This window comes from Pectinophora gossypiella, unplaced genomic scaffold (genome assembly GCF_024362695.1).
Source record: "Pectinophora gossypiella unplaced genomic scaffold, ilPecGoss1.1 Pgos_47, whole genome shotgun sequence".
In the NCBI taxonomy this organism is placed as follows: domain Eukaryota; kingdom Metazoa; phylum Arthropoda; class Insecta; order Lepidoptera; family Gelechiidae; genus Pectinophora; species Pectinophora gossypiella.
This window is the reverse complement of record NW_026063257.1, coordinates 402,456-423,832: the sequence shown is the minus strand read 5'-3', so window position 1 is coordinate 423,832 and position 21,377 is coordinate 402,456. Positions and strand designations below refer to the sequence as shown.

General features: G+C 39.6%; 2 protein-coding genes across 2 annotated transcripts; one reads left to right on the top strand and one right to left on the bottom strand.

Annotated features, from left to right (window-relative positions):
• The first annotated feature begins 1,836 nt into the window (after positions 1-1,836).
• On the top strand, positions 1,837-4,830 carry LOC126381364 (uncharacterized). The gene is made up of 2 exons (XM_050030860.1): positions 1,837-2,389; positions 3,043-4,830. Exon 2 carries the CDS (start codon positions 3,355-3,357, stop codon positions 4,828-4,830), a length of 1,476 nt encoding a protein of 491 aa, XP_049886817.1. The 5' UTR covers positions 1,837-2,389; positions 3,043-3,354.
• A 13,995-nt stretch (positions 4,831-18,825) lies between these two features.
• Positions 18,826-19,632, bottom strand: LOC126381363 (uncharacterized). Its single transcript, XM_050030859.1, has one exon. It carries the CDS (start codon positions 19,630-19,632, stop codon positions 18,826-18,828), a length of 807 nt encoding a protein of 268 aa, XP_049886816.1.
• Between the last annotated feature and the right edge of the window lie 1,745 nt (positions 19,633-21,377).

The following is a 21,377-nucleotide window of genomic DNA, read 5'->3' as shown; positions in this document are numbered from 1 at the left end:
AAGAAGAACTTCAATAGTGTTCGTTTATTTGTAACGATTTTATTTCGTCAAACACGCCGAAGACAAAGGACAACGCAATACAAATAATATTGCTATCTCACTCACTCATAGCATATTACGGAACATTAATATTGCTACAAAAAACGCGAAGTTCGGAGTGAAGTGAGCGATTTTTAGCAATCAACGTTGTCGTTCAATACAATCGATCTCGATCCCAATCTTAACAGGAATTGTATTGCATCATCTTTTTACCACGTTTTCGTATACCGAGCGACCATATTTTTTTCAGGAAAAGTAAATTTAAACAATTCAGTACTTGTTTACGTAATTAGTCAGCAATATGGCAAGCGACAACGAGCTATTTAACAGGCGGAAATATGTGAAAGGCACGATGACGCGCCTACGCAACTCGCTAACGTCGGAATTCCTCGCGTCCGCATCCGAACAAATGTTACGCACGAAGCAAGAACATGCCCGGTCCATCTTCAAGGAGTATATAGACCTGACTGTTCAGGTCAACGACGACCATGATCCCACTCCTGTTGAAGAGGCCTACTTTGTGTGTATGGACTTACTGCGCACTACTTTGCAGTCAAGATTCGGGACGACGGCGGCGGCGGCAAAGCCAAGTGGCGGTTCTAATAACGTCACGTCCAAGTTAAAACTCCCTGATATCCAAATACCACCATTCGACGGCAAGTACCTAGAATACGGTGTCCGATTATTTGACAAAAAACAAATAATAAATTTTCATTTGAAAAACAACATTTGTCAAAATTATATTTGATAAATGTATCATTTTACAAACTATTGTTTAATAAACTACTCATTAGACAATATATTTACAAAAAAAATAATTATTACGCTAAAACATTAATTTACAAATTGATTATTTTATAAACATGTTAGATGGCAAAACAACGTAAAGCAAAAATAACATTTGACAAAATGCATTGCTTGGTAAATATTTTATTAACCAAAATCTATGTAAATCAACAAAAATCTTTCTCAGTTTACTATAGTTTAACAAAAAACGTATGAAAAAAGATCATTTTAGAAGAAAGTAGTAAGCTATTAAGTACGTGTATATCATTACTTTGGGTTCATGCATGAAAGTCCAATAATAATAAAGAAGTTAAATAATTATAATAATCATTTATTTTCCAATGTTTGGTTAGGTTAGGTTAGAACTGCGACCACAACGCACGAGCCGAGCGAGCGAAGCGAGCGTGCCGCGGCAGCGGCCGGCGAGTGCCAGAACCGAATTCTACTTATTTCACTAAATTCACGTACAACAATCTGTTCAAGAGTTTAAATAGTTAAACTAAGTAATAATTTATTTTCTAACTTTTTGTAATAACCAAAATCTATGTTAATCAACAAAAATCTTTCTCTGTTTACTATAGTTAAAAAAATACAATACGCGTCAGTCACACTTATTTTAAAAGACAGTGCAATAAACGAAATAGTGCGGCAATAAGTGGGTACTACAATAAAATGATTCTAAAATACCGACTTTTGTACGGCTTCACATAAAAATAGTTATTTTAAAAAAATAATAATTTATCTTGTAACTTTTTGTATAATCACCAGTTTGGCAAACGAATTATTTAGTCATGTGATTATTTTAAATATAATTTTTTAACAGTTGAATTATTTTCTAAGTAAAACATTTGCGGAATCTGTATTATGTCATATGATTGTTTTTAAAGTAATATGTTTGCGAAATGAAAGTTTGTCAAATGATTAGTTTTCCAAACGTTGTTTGTAAAATGATTATTTGTTATACGTTTTTTATAAAACATTAGTGAACCCCTAGAATACAAACCTTTCATCGAATTGTTTACGGCGCTTGTACATAACGATTCTAACATTGTTGACATTCAAAAGTTTGTGTATTTACGTGGTTTTCTAAAAGGAGAAGCCTTCGATCTTATTAATAATTTACCAATACAAGGCTCAAGTTACAGTGAAGCATTGACAATCCTGCGTGATCGATATGATAATAGTCACAAAATTGTATTTGAACATATATCCAAGTTATTGGATCTTGCCTCGATACCCAGGCCAAATGTAACCATGTTACGTAATTTAATTTCTGTTGCAAAACAGCATGTAGCAGCTCTAAAAAATTTAAATGAACCCGTTGACAAATGGGACAGCATACTTGTATGCATTCTATCTCGCAAACTCGACCCAGTCACTAATAGAGCTTACTGTTTGGATAGGAACTCATCTCAATCCCCAACTTTTACAGATTTCATAAAATATCTTGAAACAAGAGCTCTAGCTCTCGAAAACTCGAGCAACAATGATGTCATCGGCGCTAGGAAAGTACAAGCTACTGCTGCAGTAACAAATAATCATGTAGCTAAGTGCTATTACTGTGGTAAGTCAGATCACAAAATATTTTCATGCCCCAAGTTTTTGCTTGCATCGATTGCAGAACGTGTTGAATGTATAAAAGCTAAAAAGCTATGCAAAACCTGCTTAAACAGCCATACAGGGAAATGTCGCTTTCATTTTAAATGCACTCACTGCAAGCAAAATCACAACACGCTCTTGCATGATGGAAATGAAACATCATCATCTAGTACTGAGGGTGGGGTAACGTTGCTGTCAGGCTTAAATGACAACAACCAAGTTTTGTTACCTACTGCCAAAGTAAAAATATTAACTAAAAATGGGCAGGAATTGATAGTCAAGGCTTTATTAGACTCTGGCAGTCAGTCATCTTTCATTACAACTAAATTAGCTAATCTAATTGGGAGAAATCTACTAGCTACAAACACAGAGGTTTCTGGCATTGCTAAAACTGGAAAGAAAATACAAAGTTCCTTGCAAGTGGACATATTTTCATGTGCTTATCCCTATAAAGTTAATACTAACTGCCTAGTGGTGGACAAAATAACTACTAACTTGCCACAAAACAGTTTTGACCTGTCACTTATTAACATTCCAAAAAATTTATTACTAGCCGATGACACATTCAATAAAACAAGCGAGATAGACATTTTATTAGCTGCTGACATCTTTTTTCAGGCGTTGCTGCCCCAGCTTGAGGACCAGCACAATGAGCTCAGCGATCCCGCGACACCCCGACTCGTTCACACGCAGTTTGGTTATTTGGTTGCAGGAAAAGTCCCCGTACAGTCTCCCCATGAACTTCAGAGTACCCCTGTTTCTTTGTTTTGTCAAGAATGTAAAACAGACTTAAATTCTAATGTTATTCAGTTCTGGAAATCTGAGGCTGTACCAGAAATATATCCTGAGCACCCCACGTCTGAACAAAAATATTGTGAGGAATATTTTAATGAAACGGTTCAACTTGTTGACAATAAATTTGAAGTCTCAATGCCCTTAAAGATTCCAATTTACGATGTAAACAATACTTTAGGGAATTCTCTAGTTCTCGCTATGCGCAGATTTTTGAATTTAGAGAAAAGGCTCCATAAAGATGAAGCTTTGTTCAAAGAATATCAAAGTTTTATTCATGAATACATAGACCTTGGCCATGCCAGCTATGTCGATATTTCTAGTTACGATTTTAACAAAGATGCGGTATACTTTATGCCACATCACCCTGTCATACGTGAAAATGCAGTTAGTACTCGTTTACGTACAGTATTTGACGGATCTATGAAAACAACAAATAAAATTTCTCTGAATGATATTATGTTGAATGGCCCTGTGGTCCAAAACGAATTATTCGACACTCTATTGTTGTTCAGACTAAATAAATATTTTTTCGCTTGCGATATTAGGCGTATGTTTAGAAATGTTTTAATAGAAAAAAGTCAGAGGTCACTCCAAAATATATTATGGAGAGATGACCCCCATGAATCCATAAAATGTTTACAATTAAACACTATTACTTATGGCTTAAAAAACTCATCTTTTTTAGCAACAAGGTGCTTAAATGAGTTAGCTTATAGATTTAAAAATGAATATCCTTTGGCTGTCCCAGTAATTCTAAATGCAACATATGTTGATGACATATTGTATACTCATAATGATTTAAATGTAATAATAGAAACAAAAAGTCAACTTTCACAATTGTTATCTAAAGGTAGTTTCTTCTTGCATAAATGGTCAGCCAACGATTCCAGCATTTTACAGGATATTCCGAAGGAACAGAGGTATTCTGGAGAAATTAACATGCAAAAAGATGTTAAAACGTTAGGGTTGAATTTTGACGTCAATTCAGACACTTTTAAATTTTCCCCCCCGCCTAAGCAATCTGTCAAGACCAAAAGAGAAATCTTAAGTTTTATCAGTAAATTTTATGACCCTCTTGGACTGATTGGACCAATCTTTGTGCAAGCCAAACATATTATGCAAAAGCTATGGCTGTCCAAAACAGACTGGGATTCTATTCCTCCGCCAGAATTAAATAATAAATGGCAATCACTTTATAATGACTTAACTAACATGTCAAGTATTCATATTGAAAGGAATACAATGTGTAAAAGTGAACATCAAACATTTCAATTAATAGGATTTTCAGACGCATCCAATGTGGCATATGGTTGTGCAATTTATGTGAGAACTATTGACATGCAAGGTAAAGTTCAAATGTCACTATTATGCTCTAAGTCACGCATAAATCCCATTGCACCTAAACAGTTAACCATCCCACGTTTAGAATTAAACGCTGCGCTTTTACTTGCCAAGTTAGCTTCAAAAGTATACAATACTATCAGTCAGAAACAGATAGTAAATGAAGTTCACCTTTACACAGTCAAGGTCGTCAAGGTCTTTGTCGTTACAAGTCGTATTGGCGTGGTTGAAGACCGATCCAATCAAATTAAAATCTTATATTGCGAATAGAACAAAATTAATTACTGAATGTACTAATAACTTTAATTGGTCCTATATACAGACAGATAAAAATCCTGCAGATTGCTTGAGCAGAGGAACAAGTCCCTGCGACTTACCAAATCACCACTTATGGTGGTCAGGGCCTAAGGAAATGTCAGATTGTAATTATAAATTTAAAAATTGTACTTACCAATTACCCGAGGACATTCCTGAAATTAAATGTTCACAGAACGAGGCGGTCTGTGCGGCGGTATCGCTGAGCTCAAATGGGTCGTCATTCCTTGATAATTTTATTCACAAATATTCTGATATTAACAGAATGAAACGTGTACTTGCATATGTCATTAGATTTTGTAATAATTCTAAACCTAACTCGGCCAAAATTAAAGAAAACTTTGTTTCCTTTGCTGAGACTAACAATGCATTATCTCTGCTTATAAAGCACGAACAGCTCAAGTATTTTTCTAAAGATTTGAATGCTTTGCAAAACGGTATGCAAGTACAAGCTTCTTTAAGAGGGCTTAACCCGTTTATAGATGCTCACGGTCTTCTCCGGGTAGGAGGTAGACTGCAACATTCTGGTTTGCCATATAACCAAATGCATCAAATTATATTACCTAGGCAATCTCTAATTACTTGTATGATAATTGAAAATGAACATAACAAGCTTTTGCACGCAAGTCAAAAATTAATTTTGTCTAGTTTAAACCAACGTTATTGGATTGTCAATGCTTTACGCTTAATTAAGAGTGTAATATTTAAATGTATTACAGAATAGACCAAAATGGAAAGATAACATGCCAAATGTAAAGATAGGCGATCTTGTCATTCTGAAAGAATTGGACACACCCCCCATGACGTGGCCAATGGCTAGAGTCACAAAGGTATTTCCAGGTAGTGATGGAAAAATAAGAGCCATGGAAGTTAAAAAAGCAAATGGTAATTATCACAAAACTTCTATAACTAAAGTTTGCATATTGCCTTTAAATTAAATACCTAACAATTTAAGTAAGTTGTTATCAGGCTCAGTCTAACTACCTATTATTATTATTACCTGTGTATAAGGTTGTCCAGTTCTCGTAGGCCTAGATGCTTCTCAGGTAACCTAATTGTGCCTGAGAGGATGCCAAGAGACTTAGGCTAAGTTAATTAATAAGTTTAATTAAGTTGAATTGTAAAACTATTCATTTTCCTAACTAAATTATAGTTATGTCACGTCAAGACTGGTTACTTACCAATTTACGTTTGTAAAAGGAACAATTCCTAAGTTATATATAAGAGTAAATAATCGAATAATAACTATAAGAGCAAATAATTGATTTCACTATTACTAGCTGCCTATGTAACAAGTTCATAAACTTAAAATTTAATTTACTTTACTTAATTATAAATGTAAAAAATAAATACTAGATACTTACATAGGTACTTACCAGTAATACACTTCTCATCAAAAAAATCGAAACACTTCCGTTTTCATTGTTTCTGTCCGAATTTAACACAAAAAAGAATTCATACGATGAAAAAAAATACATAAATGTATAGCTGGCAGTTTGGCCATTACAGTAATAAGCGAAAATTCTAAATTCAAAATTAGAATTTCATTTGTTTATCTTATAAACGAAATGAATCACTGTTTTGAGACAAATGTGTGTTTAGGGTTGGAGTACATTTAGCGTTTAAAAACTAAAAATTGGCGCCTATCCTTAAACTTTTTGTTTTTTATTTCAATACTGTGACTTTGGGACGTCTGAAAAAAGGTTTTTTTTCTAAAACGTATGGATACTTCGCCCACAGAAGCCGCCCAAGTTGTGGCATTGCTGGATTTTGGCCTTAGTCAGCGTGTTGAGGCTGCAAGACTGCATCTAAGCCTGTCATCTGTTCATAGAGTCTATAAACGTTATCGGGAGACTGGTTTGTTCACGCGCCGTTCAGGATCTGGCAGGAATCGGGTCACTTCTGAGCGAGATGATCGATTTATTGTAACAACTTCTTTAAGAAATCGACGCCTTAACGCTTTTCAACTGCAGCAGCGGCTTCGTGTTGTACGAAGGGTGGCTGTAAGTGACTCTACAATTAGAAGAAGGTTGAAGGATCGTGGACTGGTACCGCATAAGCCAGCAAATGGGCCGAAATTAACTGCAGACCATCGAAGAGCGCGCCTTAACTTTGCACGTGAGCACCTAAATTGGTCATACCTACAGTGGAGCAAAGTTCTCTTTTCTGATGAGTGTAAAATTATGCTGTATGGTAACGACGGAAGGAACAAGGTCTACAGAAGAGACGGAGAACGCTATGCACAATGCTGCATTGAAGAAAAGGTCAGCTATGGTGGCGGTTCGTGGACGGTTTGGGGAGGAATCAGCGCCGACGGTAAGACAGAGCTTGCTTTCGTGTCTGGGCTACGTCTGCCTGCACTAAACTGCCATCGGTACGTCGAAGAGTGTCTCGAGCCTCATGTGATGCCCTATGCACATTTTATTGGCAACGGCTTCATATTCATGCACGACAATGCTAGGGCTCACACCGCGGGCGTCGTACGAGATTATCTTAACGAAGTCGATATCTCTATTATGGAATGGCCAGCAAGAAGCCCGGACATGAATCCCATTGAACATCTGTGGGATGAATTAAAGAGACGAATTCGAGCAAGAGATCCTGCCCCAGAAACACTTAGCCAGCTGCAAGATGCAATCCAAGAGGAATGGGACAATATACCACAGCATGTGATCGTGACTCTCATCCGATCGATGAAGAACCGTATGGAAGCAGTAATTAGAGCTCGGGGAGGGAAAACAAGTTATTAAATAAACGTTTTTTAGCTTTTTTTACATTTACGTGTGTTGTTTTATCCATTTCCTTTATACTCCATACGGAATAAAAATGACTCATTTAACAAAATACGAAACCTATGAAAAATTCATTTAAATTTAGAACATTAACATTAAGATTTGATAAGCTCATATTACTCACTATTAAACGACATTTAACATTTATTCCTAAATGTACACATTTTTCTGATAATCCTGACAAAACGTAAACTTGCAAGGTGTTTCGATTTTTTTGATGAGAAGTGTACTTACCTCAGTGGTTGTATAACATAAAAATTAAAAAGGTTAAGTGAAAAACAAAAAATAATTGTAGTTATGTTTATTGTAAAATTACAGTAACTTATATACTAGTAAACCATACTTACATAATTGTACTTACCTTCCAAACTTAAGCTAGATAAATTAAAAGTACTTATCTTCTAAACTTAACCTACTTAAACTAAAACTATAAATAGATAATATTATAAATAATAAGTTGAATGTGTAATTGTAATAGATAGTTCAAACTATTCTTCATAGCACTGACAAATGCAAAAGTTATCGCACACATTTGAATCAGTTACCTATTAATTATATACTTACAGTCCATTATCGAAGCATTATCTTTTGCCTTGTTGGGAGTTATGTTGAAAACATATAAATATATTTAAGATTTGTATTTTAAATATGGAAACACTTTTGTAATTACATTCATTCGCGGAGCTTTCGTTCTTCCCTTCTCTCAATACAACACAAGACAAGACGCTGCTGTTTTATTTCATTAAATAAATTTCACCGTCCCCACACCCAAGGATTTCTTCACTGGAAACAAGTATCAGGTCAAACGTAAAATATTTCTGGAAATTCGTTTCAGGTCTCAGAGACAAGCCGGGTATCCCAACCAAGATGGTATACGAGAACAAGAATGCTGGAACACCATTAGAAATATGTAATTTATTTGCAATGTTCTTTAAATCGGTTTACGAGATATCCGCATTAGACATTGAAAATTACTGTCCACCATAAGATCACAGTAATAATGACATAATCATTAGTCAAATGCGCATTCACGACAGTGAAATAAAGTCTGAACTGAAAAAAAATGATCATACAAAAGCTCCTGGGTCTGATGGTGTTCTAGCATTGTTTCTCAAGAACACTGCGTGTTAAGGCGCTGGAGTTTTGTATAATTATTAATAGAAATTGGTTTTATTTTTACTAAATAATTAGGCAGTGGCAGAAAGGGGAAAGGATTCAAAGGACTCACCTCGTGTTTACGACAAAATCCAAATTGGGGAGGCCTCCCGTGGAATAAAGGTGGAAGTCCTATTCCACTAACACCACACACCAAATATCACTTCACTGTAGCTCTTTATTCACTGAAATTATGTAGTTTTCCCGATATTTTGGGGAACTCGAAACGTGCGCGGACGCGGTCAATTAGCAACTGGTTTTGTTTTCTTCGCTTCCGGCCTTCCGGTGAGAAAGGGGTAAGGAGCGAGACAGGTAATAGATGCGCACATACGTGCGAAAGGGATGGGAATAGCCACTGCCTATTAACTAGATTTAAGAGCATTATATTTTTTGTTTCTTTTTACAGCTTTGGAATTTATAATATTTGGCCAAACCATGCCCCCCGGGTTGACAGGACAAAGTCCTTCAATAAAACCCCCAAAAATTACCTAATTTGCAAGTTTATTTTTTAGTGAGTTATTACTTATTGAGCTATTTGAAGTAGTTTAATTTAAATTATATTTTGTCCTAATTTAACAATTATTTATTTTACTGTTTATTTATAATTTATAAAATGAACTTGTTGTCTTTAATACGGGTTTTAAGTTAGGTATTGAACTATTGTTTACTTTACAATTTATATTAGTTAAATTTATTTTATTTTTAACAAAGATGTATAATTAGAGTTTATTGATACTAATAAAGATAATATTATTTTATTTACTTCTAATAATAATTAAGCGGACTGTATAAATTACTGATTAGGGAGTGGAAAAACCTTCACAGTTGGTCGACGATAGATTCCAGATTTAGTCTGGACATCCACAACTCTGACTATGCCATCTTTTCCGGGAAACGTTTGTTTAATAACGCCTAGAGGCCAATCCAACGGAGCACTATTGTCAGACTTAAGAAGCACTATGGTACCCGTTTGAATAGGTTTTCCAGTTTTCAACCATTTATTACGAACTTGTAAGGTGTTAAGATATTCAATCTTCCACCTTTTCCAAAAGGATTGAACCATATAGTCAACTATACGTTTCCTTTGGAGCAGAGTGACCCTCTGATTCGACAAGTCTTCCACCGGGAGTGACTTTAAAATTAATTTAGCGAGCAGTATAACCGGCGCCACCAATCCTACCAAGTCCCATAATCGAGCAATAGTGGATAGAATATTGCGCTTGGTGCACACGTGCGGCTCCGTATTAACACTGAACGTGAAGACGTCATCGGCCGGTACCCAATGGAGTCCTAGAATTTTGAGCTGACTGTCCGGACTGAACTCGACCGCCTCCGAGACGCGATGCGAGATCGGGATGCTCTCTAGTACCTCGGGTGAGTTACTCGAAAACTTGACCAAGTCGAACCCTCCAGCCGCAAACAAGTCGATCAGCTGATTCGAGAGTTCAACGCCCTCAGCCACTGAGGAACAGCTAGTGGCTAAGTCGTCCATATAAATGTCCGCCTTAGCGACAGCTGCAGCCGCGGGAAAGCGCTCAAGTTCATCCTCGGCGAGTCGACGCACTGTGCGTATTGCCAAATAAGGACTACAGCATAACCCGAAGGGAACACGTGTCATTTCGAACACGGTAATGGGCTCATTGGGATCAAACCGATATAATAAACGCTGGAAGCGCCTGTCGTCGTTGTCGACTAAAATGCGCAAATACATTTGACGGATATCGGCACTTAACGCGATGGCGTGCAAGCGAAATTTAAGTAATATCTGAAATAAATCGTTTTGCAGGTTAGGGCCCGTATATAAAACGTCATTTAACGACTTTCCTGACGTAGTAGGATTACTAGCATTTAGCACTACTCGTAATTTGGTAGTACTCTTATCTGTGCGCACTACGCCGTGGTGGGGTATAACGTACTGATTATTACCGGAATTAACCTCCGCGACAGTACCAACCGGTTGGATATAATTTTTCTGTAAGTATTCCACAAATACGTTATCATATTCCTGTTTAACAGTATTATTTAATGATAACTTCCGTTCTAATGCCAAATACCTACGCTCAGCTGCCGGCATCGAGATACCAAGGACAGACGGGTCTTCACGGAAAGGCAGCGAAACAATATAACGCCCGTTACTATCGCGGCGTGTAGTATCGCAATAATTTTCGCATTTTTGCTCTTCCATCGTGAAAATATTAGGTGCATTAGGCACTTCCTCTAATTCGAAAAAACGATTCATGCGAGTTTCGAATGGCTCATCCACAGTACAACAAAGCGCGCGAGCGGCATTTTGAACGATTTCTTCAGTGGGGGCCCGACCAATTATTACGTAACCTAATGAGGTTTCAATTGCGACGGGCTCATCCTCGGCGCGGGAGACCCTATTTTGCCCCAGAATACGGGAGAATACAACCGAGCCTAGAATCAGATCTATTTTAGCGGGAGTGAAATAGTCACTGTCCGCGAGATCAAGATTATTTAAGTAATTTAAGCGCGCGACGTCTATCTTAGCGGTTGGTAATTCGCTCGTGATACAATCTACCACTAATGGCTTAATATTTAACCTGACCGACTCATCAAAGCGAGATTGAATATCTAGACAGGTAACACCTTCAATAGGATTAGATATGTCACCTACACCCGAGATATATTTAGTCTGCGGTTCATACAATTTTAAATTCAAACGCTTACAACATTCAGTTGTAATCAAATCGCGTTGCGAACCACTATCTAATAGCGCGCGTAACGTAAACAATCTTCCGTCGTCATTTCTTACGGAACATTGAATAGTACCGAGAAGGACGCAGGATGTATTCTCACTATTCCGGGGGCGCGGGCGGTCGCGGGGGCGGGTATCGCTTCGGTCAAGCTCGCACGCGTCGAGTGCACACATCGTCACAGGGCCGAACTCGGGAGCCGGAGTTGTGTGGGTCGTTTCCGTTACGTTAGCAACAATAGATGTTTTATTAAAATGAAGTAAACTGTGGTGACTTTTGCCACATTCAGAGCAACGACATGAATTATCACATTTTAAAATCGTGTGAAGGTGACTCAAGCAATTTACACATGATTTATTAGCCTTTACTATTTTGTATCGCTCATTAGGAGTCATCAAAAGGAACTTTTGACATTTTGTCAAATCAGAATGATCACTCCGTCCACATGACGGGCACTTAGATTGCTCAGACACATTAACAAACGTCTTAACGCTATTCGAACGGGTAGCGGATCCTGCCGATGACTGTGTGGGGGGTCTACGTACCTGAGTACTGCCCGCTTTCGTACTTGAAGAAGAAAATGTAACTGAATGCGCGCGCTGCATGATACGCGAGTGTTCCCGAACAAAAACAATGAAATCGGTACACGTTGGAGCGGTCTTATTAGTATGACATTTAAGTTCATATTCCTTTACCACTTCCAATCCGACTTTTTTGCACGCAATATAAATAAACAAGAAATCCTCCAAATTATCGAGTTTTAATTGTTTCAATGCGGAATATATAGATGAGAATTTATCTATGAACTCCTCAATGTGCGCGGGCGTGTATTCCTTCAAGTTAGGTAAATTAAATAACTTATCCAAGTACGAAGCGGCCAGTACGCGCTTGTCATTGTATTTAGCGACCAATGCTTTCCATATTATAGGGTAATTATCGGCGGTAGGCAAAGCACCTTCACAAATACCTAAAGCCTTGCCCTTCAAAGTCCCCATTAAATAGTGAATTTTCTCCCCATCGGAAAGATCCGGGTTTTCGTGTATTAACACTTTAAAAGTTTCATAATAAATCGGCCACGAGTCGCTATTCCCGTCAAACGAACATAATTCTATTGTAGGCAATCTGCGTGAAGGTTTTTTCACTACGGATTTACTCTCATCGACGCGGCTCGTACTTTGAGTCATTTGCGATAATTGATGAATTTTGTATTTAATCCGCGTGTATAACTGTTCAAACGCAATTAATGAACTATAGTTCGGTACAGGACCGTCCGGCAATGATATTTGCATTTGATTACGTTCTTCAATCGCGTTATTAAAGTCAGTCCGAAGTAAATCTACAGTGAAGGAATCGGCTAAGAAATTATCTATTTTCACCTCATCTTGGCCAATATGTGCCATTGAATCGTGAATGGTTTGTATTCGGCCATAGATCGCGCTTAATTTATTTTGTATTTTTTGTAAGCGGAGATCGGAAATTTTCGCCTCGTCCGGCATTTTGGAACAATGTGGCGGAAACACTATCACCGAAATCTAAATTAATCTTATAGAATCCGGGTCGGATGGACCAATTATGTTAAGGCGCTGGAGTTTTGTATAATTATTAATAGAAATTGGTTTTATTTTTACTAAATAATTAGGCAGTGGCAGAAAGGGGAAAGGATTCAAAGGACTCACCTCGTGTTTACGACAAAATCCAAATTGGGGAGGCCTCCCGTGGAATAAAGGTGGAAGTCCTATTCCACTAACACCACACACCAAATATCACTTCACTGTAGCTCTTTATTCACTGAAATTATGTAGTTTTCCCGATATTTTGGGGAACTCGAAACGTGCGCGGACGCGGTCAATTAGCAACTGGTTTTGTTTTCTTCGCTTCCGGCCTTCCGGTGAGAAAGGGGTAAGGAGCGAGACAGGTAATAGATGCGCACATACGTGCGAAAGGGATGGGAATAGCCACTGCCTATTAACTAGATTTAAGAGCATTATATTTTTTGTTTCTTTTTACAGCTTTGGAATTTATAATATTTGGCCAAACCACTGCGAGTCATATCTGCAAACCCCTATTCATTATTTTCAATAAATGCTTGTCTGAAGGGGTATTCCCGGACATATGGAAGCAAGCAAATGTTACGCCCATTTACAAAAGCGGGACTAAAGAGAATATTGCAAACTATCGCCCAATTTCAATTTTACCCGCCTTGTCCAAGCTCTTTGAGAGACTGGTACATTGCCAAATTTACCCCATTGTTCACAAAATTATTATTAAAGAGCAGCACGGATTTGTTAAAAACCGATCTACCTGCACTAATCTGCTACTGTTTGTTGAAAACCTTTTCAAAAATATGAATAGAAACATAAAAATCGACGCGGTATACACTGACTTTCAGAAGGCTTTCGATAAGGTGGACCACAAAATGCTGCTTGATAAGATTGCATTTAACGGAATCAAAGGCAACTTACTGCGATGGTTTGCTTCTTATATATCGGGGCGAAGTCAAACAATAGTCATCTCAGGGCATAAATCCGAAGCGATTCTCGTGACCTCTGGCGTCCCGCAGGGATCCATACTGGGACCGCTATTGTTTGTCGTTTACATTAATGATATTAGCCAATGTTTTGATCAGTAGTATATTATTGGGCATTCTGCCCCACCTAAGTGAGCGCAGCGAACGGTCGTGAGCAGAGCGAACAAATTATACAGCCTCTTTTCAAGTTACCTAACAATACAACACCAAACCTTAGTCCAATGCCAAAAGGAAAGGGGTTGTCAGTAATGAAGAAGTGGAATAAAAACGTAGATTACGTGTATTGGAATGATCCCAACGAATTGGTTGAAAGATTAAAAAGTTGTTGATTGCTTCTCAAGAGGCCGGCAATACAGGTTTAGATAATGAAATAATTTCTATTATAGAAGAACTCAAAGAAAGTGGTATTATAAACTAATAAAATACTTCACAAAATATTTATAGTTTCATTCGTAACTTAAAAATTAAAAGAACCACACCTGTTTCAAAACCATGAATATTGATAAATTTGGACATCACGTTCATAAAAGAATGCGGCTGCCTGTATTATATGATTTAACTAAAACTATTACAAGAACTGATAACGGTGAGTTTAATTTACATTCGCAAAGATTAAGAGGTGTGGTGATACCTATTGAAGCAGACGATGTAGTCAATAAAAAATATGTGGATCAAACAATTCGTAGTTTTTATACAAAAGAAGAAATAAAAAGTTATATTCAACAAAACAAGAAAGAAAATGTATTTGAAATGCAACTAGCAATAAATCGTTTAAAAGCAACTATTATTGCTTATATAGATCAGAAGTTGCAAAACCTTGAAACACCTAAGTTTAATAAATCTACTCAATATGATAAAGCAATAAATAGTGAATGAAATTCATAAGACAGCTCGAAAAAACTTCATACGTCGCTCCGTTATTTTAAAAGGAATAGACGGCTTATGGCAAGCAAAGGAGAATGGGCGAATCTGGTCCAAGAACCTCCACTGATGAGACTTATATGTAATGAAAGCTTATGCTTTCTCTATGAATCTGGCAAAGTTCTATCAGATTTTGTCCCGGGGTTCTTTTTTTACGGCCATGTTTGTCCTGGCTAAAAATGTGATAAATACAGTGGGAGCTAAAATCGGCTCAAGATTTGTTGCTGGATAACTAAGTCTACATAAATAATTATGTATCATATTGTATATCATATATATATATGTATATCATATTGTATTGTATTGTATGTTTGACGCAAATAAAGTTTCTATTCTATTCTATTCTATCATTTTAAAGACGATCTTTTCCAGAATCCGAAACATAAAAAAAAAACAAAAAAGTCTTTATATTATGGGTTATATATTTAATAATATAAAGTAATTACACAGTCCGAAACAAACGACTCGATACAAAACAAAGTGCGCGGCGCGAGAGGGTAGAAGTCAGTGTGTTCGCATGGAGTTCGCTGTCGCCGGTCACGAGCTGCGTGGGGCGCTCGTATAGGGAATTCGCATAGGTGAGAACGGTACAATGAGCGCGCGCCCGTGAGCGCGAGAAGTGCAACGCAACGCGTGACGTAGCGGATGGTGTATGGTCCAAGATTCATGAGCGGAAGCGATTTCCCCAAATTGTAGGGGGGTGGTCCAAATTTGACTTGGTGGCGTATTAGACAGTACGCCACAGTAGTCCCCCGGCCAGACCGTTACTACGGTCGATAAAAATCTGGTATCTGGACTCTTCGACCACTCCTTGTTGTCCTCTCTTCCGAAACAGGTTTGGGCTTCTCTGCTGGAACGACGGTATCCCTCACCATGTATGCTGGTTTCAGCCTGTCGACAGTGACATTAACAGGCTTTCCGCGTACATCGATGGCGAAGAATTTCGGCTGCCTTTCTATGACCTTGAAGGGTCCGGCGTAAGGTGGTTCCAGTGGGCGACGTACATGGTCTTGACGGAGAAACACATGGGAAGAACTATGTAGGTCGCGTGGGATATAGAATGGCGAGCTACTGTACCATGAAGTTGGTTTGGGTGTAAGCTTGGCCATGTGCGCTCGAAGACGTGTCGCGTACTCGGTGACGTCAGCAACGGTGTAGTCATCGCTGGAAGATAGGAACTGGCCTGGTAAGCAGAGAGGCTCACCGTAGACAAGCTCTGCCGGAGACGCTTGAAGATCGTCCTTCCAAGAACTGCGTATGCCCATGAGTACCAATGGAAGAGCTTCAGTCCACTGTGAAGAAGTGTGGCACATGATGGCTGCCTTGAGTTGGCGATGCATCCGCTCGACGATGCCGTTCGCCGCAGGATGATAAGCAGTGGTGCGGAAGTGACGTGCACCGATCAAGGCAGTGAGGGCCTTGAAGAGGTGGCTCTCAAACTGGCGGCCACGGTCTGTGGTCACCCGTGCGGGACAGCCGAACCTGGATATCCAGCCAGAGACGAGGGCAGCTGCACAGGCCTCGGCAGTTATGTCTGCCAGAGGGACTGCCTCAGGCCATCGCGTGAATCTGTCGATGACGGTGAGACAGTACCTGTAAGAAGAAGACAGAGGTAAGGGCCCTACGATGTCGAGGTGTATGTGAGTGAACCTCGACGAAGGAGTAAGGAAAGAGGAAAGGGGGGAAATAGTATGGCGAGTGATTTTGCTTCGTTGACAACGTAAGCATTGTCTAGCCCACTCTCTACAGTCCTTACGAATCCCTGGCCAAACAAATCTCTGTGTCACCAGTCGCACTGTAGCTGACGATCCGGGATGATGGAGATTGTGCAACGTGTTAAAAATTTGCTTTCTCAGCTCCGCAGTAATGAATGGACGAGGTGGTTGCACAGATGTGTCACAGTAGACAGGTAAGCTGCTGCACTCCGAAGATATCTTCTGTAGTTTTAGAGCACTACCATTTTGCAGAAGATCTTGCAGCTCTGGATCAGATTCCTGAGATCGTGCATGATTATCAAAGTCAATACTTGGAGTAATCTCTTCGACACGAGACAGAGCATCAGCCACTACGTTGTCACTGCCAGGTATATAGCGTATGTCTGTAGTAAACTGGCAGATGTAGTCGAGGTAACGGAACTGGCGAGGTGAACACTTGTCTTTGCTCACTGAGTAGGCGAAAGTTAGCGGTTTATGGTCAGTAAAAATCACAAAGCTTCTTGCTTCGACCATGTGCCGGAAGTATTTAATGGCCTCATAAACGGCCAACAACTCGCGGTCATAAGGGCTGTACTTTTGCTGCGCTGTGTTGAGCTTGTGGGAGAAGAAAGCTAATGGTTCCCAGTACTGTCCTTTCTTCTGTTGCAGTACCGCGCCGATGGCAGTTAGAGACGCGTCTGTGACTATGGCAAGTTCTGCGCTTGGATCTGGGTGTGACAAGAGTGCCGCTCGAGATAAAGATGCCTTACAGTCTTCGAAAGCCTTCAGCATAACTGGAGTCATGTCCACCTGTTGTGAGCCTTTTGACTTAGCACCACTCAGTGCAGCATTTAGCGGTGATTGAAGCTTGGCAGCATTAGGTATGAATCGCCGATAAAAATTTAGCATCCCCAAAAATCGACGGAGCTCCTTCATGGTCTTCGGTGTGGTGAAATCCTGTATAGCTCGAACCTTGGATTCTAAGGGTTGTGTACCAGCTGCTGTCACTGTGTAGCCCAAGAAAGTGACTTCTGCTTGTCCTAGTACACACTTGGTAGTGTTGACGAGGATTCCATAATCCCGGAGGCGCTCGAAGAGTTGACGAAGATGGCATCTGTGTTCCTCCAAGGAAGACGAGAACACCAGAATGTCGTCGATGTAGCCATAGCAAAAGTCCAGGCCTAGTAAGACTTCGTCAATAAACCTTTGGAAGGTCTGAGCAGCGTTCCTTAAACCGAAGGTCATGAAGGGGAATTCGTACAATCCAAATGGAGTCGTGATGGCAGTTTTGGGGATGTCTTCAGAATTAACTGCAATCTGGTTATACGCCTTAACTAGATCAATCGTCGAAAACATGTTGCAACCGGAAAGTTGGAAAGAGAAATCGTGTATGTGACGTATGGGGTACCGATCTGGGATAGTCCTGGCGTTGAGTGCCCTGTAGTCGCCACATGGTCTCCATCCATCATCCTTCTTCTTGACTAGGTGAAGAGCAGAAGACCACGGACTTTCAGAACGCCTAGCAGTACCATTAGACAGCATGCTCTCAAACTCCTTCTTTGCAGCTTGCATGCGGAGAGGGTCTAGACGACGAGGCTTGCAAGAAACTGGAGGTCCAGGTGTAGTCCTAATGAAGTGGAGAGTACTATGCTTGGAATTTGAGTTCATACCTGCAGGTCTTGTTATTTCCGGGAACTCTCGTAGCAAGTTATGGAAATCAGTGACACCAGTGACTGCTTTGACGGAGGAGAAATTGTCAGATATCCCGTTTGAAGTAGCTGCTACTGACAGAGTAGTAAGGTTGTCGATAATACGCTGGTTTCTGCAATCAACAAGCAAATTGTAGTAGCTTAAGAAATCGACACCTATGATTGGCTTCGATACGTCTGCAATGGTGAATTTCCACTCAAAGTCACGTCTCAATCCGAAGTTAAGATGCAGTGTAACAGGGCCATACGTGTGTATAATAGAGTTGTTGGCTGCAACGAGGTCATATTTAGACTTTGCACAGGGAGTCTTGGTAGCTGACCGTGGGAAAACACACAAGTCGGAACCAGTATCCACGAGGAACTGCATTTTCGACATACGGTCAGTGATAAATAGACGGCCTGAAGATGACGATGATGATGGGCAGTCGCTAGCCGCTACTTGCGACCGCCCTGCGAGTTTCCCGACTGGAAACTGCACGGCTGCTTGCACTTGTTTGCCTTTGCTCCGTAAGTGTAGTGGTAAAAACAGTGTGGGTGATCTTGTGGTGGTTGTCTGGGCCTAGAGCGACTCTTCGAGCGATTGTTGTTCCGTCTGTTCCTCGTCTGTGAACGTGCGCGTCCTGTCCTGCTTATGTGCTGGGTAAGTAAGGCTACCTGTCGAGTGAGTTCACTTATCTGCTGAGCCATCTCGCTGTTCGCTGAAGAACTACTAGCCACCTGAGGAGTAGGGGGGGCCATCTCGTACACAACATCTGCTAGCTCAGTAAGTTTGTCTGTAGACGCACCTTTCTGTGTAGCGATCGCAGTCTGCACATTCAGCGGTAGGCGACTGGTCCATATGGTAATTAAAAAATCCGATGGTACATCTGGGCCAGCCAAGGCCATCAAATGCCTCAAGAACTGAGAGGGCTTGCGATCGCCAAGCTCCTCGTGCATTAAAAGTTGTTTGATTTTCTTTTCGTTGGAAACGGACAGACGTTTGATCAGTTCGGCTTTAAATTTGTCGTACTTATTAGTTGCAGGTGGATTTGAAATTATGTCACGCACTTCTCTCGCATACTGCGGTTCTAAATTGGACGACACATAATAAAACTTGGTCTCATCTGCACTAATATTAGCGAGTTTAAATTGGTACTCGATCTGTGAAAACCACATGAGGGGGTCTTCAGCCCAAAATGGAGGAATTCGCACGCCAACTCTGTAAACTTCCTGCTTAGGTTCAGTTTCTCGGCCTCCGTACATTTTGGAAAATAAAAATGTTCGCTCACCTTCTGACAATTAGACCACCACACACACTGTTCCTTTATCACGTCGGGGTCACCAATTTATGGGTTATATATTTAATAATATAAAGTAATTACACAGTCCGAAACAAACGACTCGATACAAAACAAAGTGCGCGGCGCGAGAGGGTAGAAGTCAGTGTGTTCGCATGGAGTTCGCTGTCGCCGGTCACGAGCTGCGTGGGGCGCTCGTATAGGGAATTCGCATAGGTGAGAACGGTACAATGAGCGCGCGCCCGTGAGCGCGAGAAGTGCAACGCAACGCGTGACGTAGCGGATGGTGTATGGTCCAAGATTCATGAGCGGAAGCGATTTCCCCAAATTGTAAGGGGGTGGTCCAAATTTGACTTGGTGGCGTATTAGACAGTACGCCACAATATAAGCGAATTATAGTCAATTTGCATCTGCAGCGCCATTGTTTCTCGGTAGCTAAGTTCAAGTTTCATGCCTTTTACCCCTTCCAAAAGTATCTTACCGATTTTTTTTATATTGCTTCCGGAATTTGATCTGAGTGATAATAACAAGAAAAATAAATAGACACCTCTCCGACAGAGACCGCCTAAGCTATTGCCTATTGCAAGAAATCGTCATCATTAGCAAGTCATTACGGTATTGCATATTATAAGCTTATCAGCAACTTGGAACTTGGTCCAAGAACCACCACTGGTGAGACTTGCATGTAATGATAGCTTATACTTGTCCTATGATTCTGGCAAAGTTCTATCAAACTCTGTCCTAGGGTTTTTTAACGGCCATGTTTGTCCTGAGTGTACAGTAGTGGACTGCAAAATCACCTCAGGATTTGTTGTCGAAAAACTATCTAACTAAGTCTATATACATAATTATATATCTTAATGTATATCAATTTTAAAGGAGAAGGTTATCAGAATCAGAAACACAAATAAAAAAAATGCATTATGTAAACGACTTTTAGCCAACTCACGTCCGTAGCACCATTTTTCTCAGCAGCTACGTACGAGTTTCGCGCCTTCCAACCTTTCCAAAGAAGCCTAATCATTTTTTCCTTCTTCTGATATTGCATTCTTAACCTGACAAGTGACAACAACAAGAAATAAAATAGATACCATTCCGATAGAGGCCGCGTAAGCTATGGACCTATTGCAAGATAACGTACTCAAAGGCTAGTCATTATAATCCAACAGACGTAACATGATTAGAATGCGGGAGGACGCAAATGTAGTATGTTTTCTTTCACCACAATATTGTTTTATTAATCCAGGCTTATATCTTGTCTTATAAACAATGCCGAATGGTACAACAAACGTATCGTAAACGTAAGGCTGCCTGGTAGTAATTGCTACCTTGGCAATAAAGCCGCCTTTTGCACCAGTTATTGCCTGAACTTGTTTAATAAATGTGTTTCTTTTGTATACAATAGAGTCATTGTATTGCATCTTGATTAGAATGACTTATTTCTTGTTTCTCTCGTACTAAGCTGTATACTGTTAGTGTTAAAGAGACACATATTTCGTCTCTTTCGCATAAGGCGATGTACTACATTTCCGTCCCGCCGCATTCTAATCATGTTACGTCTGTTGGATTATAATGACTAGCCTTTGAGTACGTTATCTTGCAATAGGTCCATAGCTTACGCGGCCTCTATCGGAATGGTATCTATTTTATTTCTTCTTATTTTTTTTTTTATTTTTTTTTCTTTGTTGTCACTTGTCAGGTTAAGAATGC